Here is a 10277-nt window from a genome sequence, read left to right as displayed (position 1 = left end):
TTTAACAACATTGAAGAAGACGAACGCGAAGACAGCAAAGTGGTGGTGTATAACATTCTGGAGAAAGAGCTTGGTGTCGATGTCTCCAACATCAGATTTCACGCGGTGCATCGAATTGGCAAGAAAACCCAAGGTAGGTGTAGACCAATTATTGCAAGATTTGTGTGCCGGGAGGACCAAGATCGTGTGTGGTCAGTCAGAGGTAAGCTCAAAGAATCAATTTTTCACACTGATGCATATATCACTGAGGATTTTGCCAGAGCCATCCAGGAGGAGCGGAAAATTTTGATTAAAGCTATGATGAAAGCTCGCGAAGAGCATGGCCTCAACGACGCAAAAGTGAAGGGCCGATTTCTGTTTATAAACAATTGTAGATATGACTTTAAAAACATTCCCGAATACCTTAGGCAATCTCAGGAGTAGTACTATTATTTACTAACAGGCCTATATGCTTTTTCTTTCGTCATTGATACGACGACTTCTTAGGATTGAGGGTTTTTGTCGTTTACATTTTTTTCAATGCAAATCTCTCATAGCTAAAAGCAATCCCAAATTACGATAGTTATTTCCAATGTGCGCATCAAATTATTCCGATTGGCAAAAGTCCTTTCAGCTTAATGATGGACGTTTACACCTATGAACTCTGCTGGGACTCTAGTCTAACAATTAGAATTTTTTATATGTTAATGTATTTGTGTTATTTGTTCAGCCGTGCAATTCGTAAGCTAAAATGCGCTCTCCATTTTAATTTCATTAGCTTCGACTCACGCTTGTTTTTTCAACTGTATGGCTTTCCAAAGCGCTTTTTTTTAAGTCTAAATGGCAACGGATCTTAAACTATGCCCACTAAACGTTCGGGGTTTAGGAGAAAGACAAAAAAGAAGGGAGATATTTAACTGGTTAAGAGCAAAAAAATTTTCAATTTATCTGCTGCAGGAAACTCATTCTTCTGAGAACACAACCACAACTTGGTCTTCGGAATGGGGGTATAAAACTTTGTTTAGCTGCTGCTCTAGCGCTAGCGGAGGTGTCGCAATTCTCTTCAATAATAATTTCGCCTTTCAACTTCTTAGGGTCGTATTCGGATCCCAAGGGCAGGTTTATCATTTGCGATATCAAAACATGCGAAAAAAATTTCACCCTGGCTACAATCTACGCACCAAATGAGGACGATCCAGATTTTTTTGATGATTTGTTTAGTCCTTTGCAAGACTTTCAGTGCGAGGATATAATTTTAGGAGGCGATTTCAATCTGGTATTTGATGTTAAAAAGGACAAAAAAGGTGGCCTTGCCAAAACCCACGCCAAACCAGTTAATAAAATTAGTGAGCACATTGCCAATTTTGACTTGGTTGATGCATGGAGGGTTTTCAACCCGGATGTCTTAAGATACACATGGCGCAGAAGAAAGCCTGAAATACACTGTAGACTGGATTTTTTCTTAGTGAGTCAGAGTTTAATGTGTAATGTTACGCACACTGACATCTCTGTGGGCTTTAAGACAGATCATTCCATAGTTACAATTAAAATTGCACTTCACACGAATACAAGGGGACCTAGATTTTGGAAATTAAACACGTCCTTTTTAACAGAGGCTGAATACATAAACCAAATTAGAACAACTATTGAGAATGTTAAGAACGAATATCAAAACGATCCATCTGTAAATGCTTCCTTGCTCTGGGAAATGGTTAAGTTAAAAGTTAGAGAACAAACTGTGAAGTATGCGAAAGTGAAAAAGGCCAAATTGCGGCGAGAAGAAGAAGAATTGGAAAAGAGAATTAACATACTACAGAGACAAATCGATTCAGGGTGTAGCAACACCAATGAAAAGCTAGCGATCCTTTCAGAATTGGAAGAAAAAAACAAAGAATCTAGAAAATATTATTGAATATAAAACCAAAGAAGCAATTTTGAGAGCAAAATGCAGGTGGTATAATGAAGGGGAAAAAAATTCTAAATATTTCTCAAATCTTGAAAAACGACATCATCATAAAACTGGTGTTATCAGTCAACTCAAATTAGGTGACAACGAATTTGCCACCTCAGATAAAGAAATCTTGTCTGAATGCGAAACCTTTTACCAAAATATTTATCGTTCCAAAGTAAATAGTGACGACTCACGAATTAATAACATGTTTTTTGGAAATACTGCTTCCAAATCATTGGGCATCGAGGAAAAAGAAAAATGCGAGGGCCTGTTAACTAAGGCAGAGTGCTTGCAGCCGCTTAAAAGTATGAACCTTGAAAAAACACCAGGCTCGGACGGCTTCCCGGTAGAATTTTACAAAGTTTTTTGGAATGAAATTTCTACTATTTCTTGAACTCTTTTAACAGTGCTTACATCGAGAGACAGCTATCAATAAGCCAAAGACGTGGGATGATTAAGCTAATACCCAAAAAAGATTCAGAATTTTTTAAAAAAAAAAATTTAATAAAAAAAATAAAAAATGGAAGATATTCAAATCGACTTCAAAATGTACTTCCAAAGCTTATAAACAACGACCAAACCGGCTTCCTTAAAGGAAGATTTATTGGGGAAAACATAAGACTTATTGATGGCTTAATAAGCCACACTGCTGCTCGCAATATCCCCGGGCTGCTAATGTTTATAGATTTCGAAAAAGCGTTCGACACTGTTGAATGGTCTTTTATATGGAAAACGTTAGACTATTTTAACTTCGGACCGTCACTTATTAGCTGGATTCAATTGTGCTACCGTAACATACAAAGCTGCGTCCTTAATAACGGATGGGCAAGTAACTACTTCACGCCTGAAAGAGGAGTTAGGCCAGGATGCCCTCTATCCCCTTATATTTTTATCCTCTACGCAGAGATACTTGCTGACAAAATACGAAGAAACAATAATATTAAAGGGATCACTGTGTGTGGAAATGAAATTAAAATCAGCCAATACGCAGATGATACCACCATGATTCTAGATGGTTAAAAAAGTCCGCTTATTATCTGCCTTACTTGACCTAGAGCTTTTCGGTGCGATATCTGGCTTGCGTTTAAACGACAAGAAAACGGAAATGCTTTGGATAGGGTCTTATGCCGGGCGTCAAGATCAAATTTGTCCTGAAAAGGACTTAAAATGGGTTACAGATAAAGTAAAGGCCCTGGGTGTCTGGATATCACCGGATACTGTGGTTAGTATGAAGGCAAACTGTAGCGAAAAACTTCTAAAGGTCAAAAATTGCTTAAGCTGCTGGGAATACCGGCGCTTACCTCTATTGGGAAAAATCGTTGTATTAAAAAGTTTAATCGTCTCCCAGCTTGTTCATATCTTGTCACCGCTACAAACAGATTATGCCGCTCTAGATGAGTTCAACAGCATGTTCTACAGCTTTCTCTGGAGCGGAAAGGGGGACAAAATTAAGCGAGATGTTATGATCAGTGATTATAAAAATGGCGGCTTAAGGATGATTGACGTAAAATGTTTCAATAAAGCACTCAAATCAACTTGGGTAAGAAAATATTTAGACAAGGAAAATTATGGAAAATGGAAACTTTTTTTCGATTACGAATTGCACGAATTCGGTGGGGCTGACATCTTTAAGGGCAACCTCAATAAAAACGATTTAGCAAAGTTCTTTCACGTAAATGACACCTTCACTACAGAAATTCTAAAAATCTGGTCTGAAATCAGTTATGTCGAAAGCATAAACTCCGTTGAACATTTTCTTTCTTTGCCTCTTTGGCACAATTCACTTTTGAGAATCGGAAATAAACCGATGTACTACAAATTGTGGTCTTCCAAAGGAATTCAATCCGTAAGTCATTTAATGAAAGACACTGACAAGTTCTTGTCTTTCACGGAGTTTAAGGAACGCTTCGACGCTAAAACAAATTTTCTTACTTATCATGGCGTCGTATCGTGCATAAAATCTTTAAGAAATGACACAAAAAACCAATATGTTAAAACCGACAAAAACTTTAGCACCTTTGTTGACAACTTCACAAAAGTTTCTAAGCCCAATAGAATGGCATATGAAAAGCTAGTCAGCGCTAAACAAAAAAGCCCTACGAAAAGCCAAGAGAAGTGGTGTGTTGACTGCAGTCTAGAATGCTCAGAAGAAATTAACTGGGATATGGCTTACAGACTCCCTTTCTGCAGCACTAAAGCTACCAAATTAATTATTTTTCAGTTTAAACTACTTCATAGAAGACTGGCGACAAATGACTTTCTTAAAAAAATCGGCTTAAAGGAAAACGATATCTGTACCTTTTGTGGAACTGTGAAAGAGTCCCTTATTCATTTATTCTGGACCTGTAGTAAGACTTTTTGTTTCTGGCAGGACTTTATGAAATGGTTGGCTCAAAATCAAATAATGTTGAAATCCAACACCCTTGCCCCCGCTATAGTCATTGGTCTAAGGTCGGATACCCTTTCCCACACAAAACAATACTTTTACTTTCTTGTGGCCAGGTATTTCATATGGACCTGCAGAACAAAAGAAGTAAACCCCAAAATAGAACGATTTCCAGGCTTTCTTTCTTCTTTTGGTGTATATCGAAATCTTGCACCCCCATAAAACAGTTTTCACTAGAAAGGTTTGCAAAGGAAAAGCCATGCATGCCTGAGAATACATTAAATGACAATAATTTAAGCGCTAATGAACCTTTAATTTATCTAGCTTACTGAATACATTATATGTAAATTAGATCTTTTGTGTGAATATTTATGTTATGTTTTCCTTTTCTTTTTTTTCCTGTAAATATTTGTGTAATGTATTGTAATTTGATGTAAATAAATGCTGTTAATTAAAAAAAAATAATAATAATAATAATTATTATTATTTTTTCATTATTCTTGTGACCAAATCGGACATTTCGACACTTCAGGAAAGTGTTTCGGCACGTTTGTAAAACCATATCAAAACACTGTACTCTGCAAGGGTTTCACAAAAATTCTATCAAAAAACTTTTTCTATATTGCCGATGGTTTTTATTTTATTGAGTCAGTTTGTATTTAATGAGATACATTGGAGGTGTATGTTTACTGTTAACTGAGGATAATGTGACGGACTTCCTTTAGGAGCCCCAAACTTACATACGACCGAGTCACAGGAGTCTGTATCTAGAACAGTCTGTGACGTCAACGCAGTACATCTCAAATCTTGTTCTTTGGTGTAGTTCTTGCAAGACAAAGAGTAATTCCCATGATACACACAGCGGTCAAACGCTGAGCGCGTGCGCAGTTCCTGTGTAATTCCCGCTAAAATTCTCCATACAAAGTCTTAATGCAAGCCCAACGCGAGTGTCCCAGATACAGGAAGAAACTGCCAATGATGCAACCTTGTCAGCTTTGTGTGAAATCATAATGCATGGATGGCCCGAAAGTTATTGCACCTTTACAAAAATGGCCATTTTTCACTAATTTATGCATATTTAATTAGCTAATTTCTGAAAATCAAATTTACTGCATCATATTCTAAGGCTATTAGGCTTTACGTTCAATAAGTCACTTCAACCGCCCTACTTGATATCTTCTCTTCAAACGGTCTTTTGGAAAGTACACATTTCGTACTGTTGGAAATAGCCTTTAATTGGTGCCAAATATCTGCTATGAATATTAAAAAGATTTAGCCAAGCCTAAAAGCGGGACTCCCCAGTTATTTACTTCGCCCTTTTCGAAAACCCGAATTTACTGACCGATAACAGAAAAAAATATAGCACTTGAGCCCGCGATCCTATATAAACCATTACTCGGTCAGCAGTAAACTTCGAAAAAACGTTCGACCTCGATGAGTTCTGTATGTGAGCCCGCGATATGGTCATGTGATACCGGTCAGCGGAAACCTTGTTTTGACAGCTGTCAATAGACCATGACATGGATGTCCAATATCAAACATGTAAGCTGACGTTAACCATAACCTTTATCCTATTTCTGGGGTATGGCCGCCATGTTGCACGACGTACGTACGTCGTACGCGCCCACGAACCATACCGCTAGCCAATGATGACCATGAAAAACCGAAAGCATGGGTCTGTTAATTTTCGATGGGTATGGGGCTCTGCTCTGCGGCCCTTCGGGCCGCTGGGAGCTCCGCTAACAATTTAAATACATTATTCCTGCATGGGCGATGAAATCCATCATAAAACGTCACAAAAAGACACATAATGTTTGGGGACTTCAATATTTTATTCGTGCTGAGAACTTAACACACGTGACTTAACAGTTTTTTGCTATTTCATCAAAATTCACCGAAACACAGAAGCCGTTTATTTGCCTTAATTTGGCAAAATATTGGTACGAAATAGCTAATCAAGCATAAATCTATCGATAAAAATCAATCAACATGATGCTGCAAAAACAGGCATTTCGAAAAACATGTCAATAGTAAATTAACAAGAAGTGTCAAGTATTTAAACAATGTTTAAACTTCCTGCCTAACTTCAGGTTGTGCTCTTTGACGTCACACATACATCGCCAGCCTGCTCAACCACTTGCAGTGAAATTTTTGTAGGTGATTATCAATAACAAATCACGTGATTTTTCTCGTGTAATTTGGGATAAAACAGCACTCGTAAATTTTTCAAAAGACTTCAAATAGACCATTTGCATTATGACGTAAAAGCGCAAAGACTTCTGGTAGTTGTACTTAAGTTCGCGGGAAAAAAACATTTCTGCCTTATGATTGGCTAAGGGCAACCAAGCGTGAAGGTGGACATCCAGGACTTTTATTTTGATCTGAAGTTGAGCTGCCAAGTTTACGCTCTTTGTCGCTTCGAAATTTGTTTATACATTTATCTTTTCAGTTCTCTGTTAAAAATATAGAAAACAGGATGATAGCTTTGAAATGAAAATTGACTGAGTTCTGTGTTTTAACCAAGACAGTCAAATGTTGTTCGTGTTCAAGTAAGTGTACGTTGTGTGGCGGAGTTGACTTCGTAGAAATTCATTCATCGCGGCCGACAACTTCTCTTCGTAAATAATTTTAGCCTAATAACACAGCTTCAAAACATTGCGCACTGGAAACAGATTGCTTGAAAGGACGAGTCTAGGATATAACTAAATTTGTGTGGAATCAAGTGAAAGCAAGGCAAGCCATTGACTTTGTCCATCATCTATTTTTAGACGTTCAACAAACGATCGCTTCCATCGATCGCAGGTGAATTAATTCTTCACTGAAAAGCTTAGAAAATTTACCATTTATCATAATTGCTCGGCGGGACGATCAGTTTAATTTATTTTTACAGCGAGACAGAGAAAAGAGTCAAATAATTTTCCTCGTTCAATCGAGCTTCATCCGATCATCGATGAATCATGAAGGGTCAATCATAAAGGATTTTCAAACTACCCTGTGCAGGTGAATACAGATTTAATATTTGTTTTTATCTTAAAATTGTATTTCTGTTTTCGTCAAATTAGAACTGTTATTGCAATATTCTTTAACAAAGAAGTTTTCTTGTTTTTGTGCTGGAAATGTCAACTCGTGGAGTAGCAGTTCTGGTTTCAATCCGAGCGAGGGCCGTGCGAGCAAATATAATTTTATTTCCATAATCTTGTTGATGAACGATTACTTGTGAGACTCGAATGGTTAGCCTCAAAGATTTTTACGAGTGTAGACATCACGTACTGTACTTCCCCATGTTTAGAAAGGGTAAAATATTGCGTCTTCGTATATTATTTGAAAATACCTGGCAAGCAAAAGTTTTAGGACCGCGCGGACTCGAGTGGGACGTAGTGGAGGAAACACTCGTTGAAACTTCACTACAAAACTGATGCAACCCAGCAAATATACAATTTCTTGCATAACTTTTTTCCATTTTAACGGACTTGGTTTTATACTGAGAGGTTGCTTTTTCCGCTTTAAATGAAGCCACAGGGACGTCTTCTTCGGTGAGAGTAATTTTCTTTACCTCCATCACGATTTTCTTGGGCAAGCGGGCTTGATGACGATTCAAAATTTCCCGCGAACCTAACTACAACTACTAGAATTCTTTGCGCTTTTACGTCATAATGCAAATGGTCTATTGCACTCTCCGTGCGGGCTTGAAAAATTACTTGCGCTGATTTAACCCGAACTGCACTCAAAATCATGGGATGACTTACGCAAACTACTCAGTTAAGCTAGTTTTTGTTTCGACCAGGAAAGTAAAACTGTTTTACCCAAGGTCGAAATTAGAATACATATGTACTTATTTCCAAATATCGTACATATGCGAAGTTTGACAATCTGCAACTTTAAAGTTTGACATATTACAAGTACCAGCTTACAGAACGTGTTTTGTAATATCGTTTGCAAGCATTACTTCACTTTCATCTCAGTACGTTTCAGTGAATAATAGTATCCTCTAAAGGCCACCCAGTTAACACCATCGGCATCAGAAGAATGAGCTCCTTCAAGATATAATCCGTTGAGATTAGCTTTGTGACAACCCACGTACCACCAGGCTCCTTTGAACCGCTTGGCACAGTTATTACGATCGTTATCCTTCGTTGAAAACATTGAATCACTAAATGAGAATATAAAACAATACAGGTAAGATGATAGCACAGTTATCCCTCGGACGTAGAAGCAAATTCATACCCCCACCGTCGTTTTGATTTTCGTTCTGTTAAGGTACAGCGAAATTATTTTGAACTGCGTAGCCCGTAGCTTACTCTACAAGATTACATAATTTTGTTTTGGCTATGACGTCATATGACGTCATTAGAGCCACCATCTTGGATCCGCCATCTTGGATTTTACAATTTTCCTAAAAGTCTGAAAATAACGGACATTGATGCAAAATCAAGCCAAAATGCTAACGAAATGAAAAATTAAACAAATCGTCTCAAAAAATGACAAAATAAGATTTAAATGACGACCTTAGGCCAGACCTGCTTGTTATTATGATCCTGGACACATGGTTGACATGTCAAAATTTCCGCAAGGAATATTAAAATGAGCAGCATTGTAGAGTAAATTCTCTTTACAAAATTTCGAAAAAACCTCATGGGGGCTTTTGAGGCTTTTGAGTTCAAAAGGGTAAATTGTCGAATGTCATTCCACTGAACAGAATGTTGTGACACGCAGATGAAGATCACGTGATGCAATTGATGACTGCCTTTAGTCATTTTGCTGCAGCCCGGAACCTACAGTTAGAATTTTAACCTTCCTTTAGTAGATGAGGTTTTTTTTTTTTTTTCACAACTTTTTATGTAGAAAAATAAAAAAAATAATAGACGTCAAAATATAAAGATAAGTAGCCTCTTACTTGTGGAATGCCATAGAGTCACCAGCTGTACCGCTGTATCCTCCAATCAAAAGCCGGTATTTATCTTCCTCGTCTGCCACCTTAAAAGTTGCGTACTTGGCGTATCTAATATCAGTTTCAAAGTCCTCCAGGTCAACTCTCAGCATGATGTCAGCACCAGCTGTCAAACGGTGAAGACGGTCGTTTCCAAGCCAGAACTCGCCGTTCAGATCTCCAAAGCCGTTCTTGTATGATTCCCATCCAAGAAAGAAGTCAACGGAGCCGTCCAAACGTCTCTGAAAAACGGTCCAACCTCCACCGTCCATGGTCATGTCACACAACACTTGGAATGGATCGCCGCCACCTGGATTGATAGTGTACACGCCACTCAATGTGGAGCCGTCTGCAAGTAGCTGGGCGCAACTTTTGATGGGTTCTGTTAGTTGCAATGAAAAGAAAAATTAATCAGTGTCACGCGTTCCTTTCCATTAACGAAATATTACTAGTTCTGCGAGCACACAAATTAAAACAAATCCTGAGCGGCGATTGGCTTCCTTGTTCCGCAACAAAAAGGGTGCTCTTAATATCATGTAATAAACCCTTTTTGACCAAACATTGACGGTTAGTTAAACTATGTTGACCATAAAATAAAATAGCACATGCTAATTTCATTTCCGGATCATTCATTGAACGTTTGTACAGGTTAACTTACTGCATGGTCTCCCTGTATAGCCTTCACTGCAATTGCATCTTGCAATGTTGTCTTGATAGTCAGGAATGCACGTTCCTTTCTCTCCGAACTTGAACTTGGGAAGTATGGCGGCAAACTAGTCTTTAGATGCAACTTACATAAACCTGACATTTCAAAGTCGATATCGGTCCAAGACCCTTTTCTACAAGAAATTTTAGAAATATGGTCAGAGGCTAACTTTGATGACAAAATCAAAACCGAGCAGCAATTTCTGGAACAACACATATGGCATAATTCACTAATTAGAATCGAAAATAGACCGGTTTTCTACAAACATCTTTTCCTGCATGGAATTACTAAGGTAGGCCAGTTAATGACAGACTCGCGCAGTTTTCTC

The 10277-nt window shown here is 38.0% G+C and overlaps 1 protein-coding gene across 1 annotated transcript; it reads right to left on the bottom strand.

Annotated features, from left to right (window-relative positions):
• Positions 1–7773: 7773 nt before the first annotated feature.
• LOC144640565 (ficolin-1-like) lies at positions 7774–10002 on the bottom strand. Its single transcript, XM_078499672.1, has 3 exons — positions 9902–10002; positions 9211–9625; positions 7774–8466 (listed from the first exon to the last, which is right to left on the bottom strand). The coding sequence occupies exons 2-3, from the start codon at positions 9519–9521 to the stop codon at positions 8259–8261; spliced, it is 519 nt and encodes a 172-aa protein (XP_078355798.1). The 5' UTR covers positions 9522–9625; positions 9902–10002; the 3' UTR covers positions 7774–8258.
• Between the last annotated feature and the right edge of the window lie 275 nt (positions 10003–10277).

This window comes from Oculina patagonica, unplaced genomic scaffold, assembly GCF_052425735.1.
Source record: "Oculina patagonica isolate OP01 unplaced genomic scaffold, crgOcupat unplaced353, whole genome shotgun sequence".
Classification (NCBI taxonomy): Eukaryota; Metazoa; Cnidaria; class Anthozoa; order Scleractinia; family Oculinidae; genus Oculina; species Oculina patagonica.
This window is presented reverse-complemented; position numbering and strand designations above follow the sequence as displayed.

Excerpts from the sequence above, each read along its gene's own strand:
- LOC144640565 (XM_078499672.1), bottom strand. The coding sequence starts at position 9,521 with ATGACCATGGACGGTGGAGGTTGGACCGTTTTTCAGAGACGTTTGGAC. Across the intron at positions 8,467-9,210 it reads GACTCTATGGCATTCCACAA|TGATTCAATGTTTTCAACGA; the intron begins GTAAGAGGCTAC and ends ATTCTCATTTAG.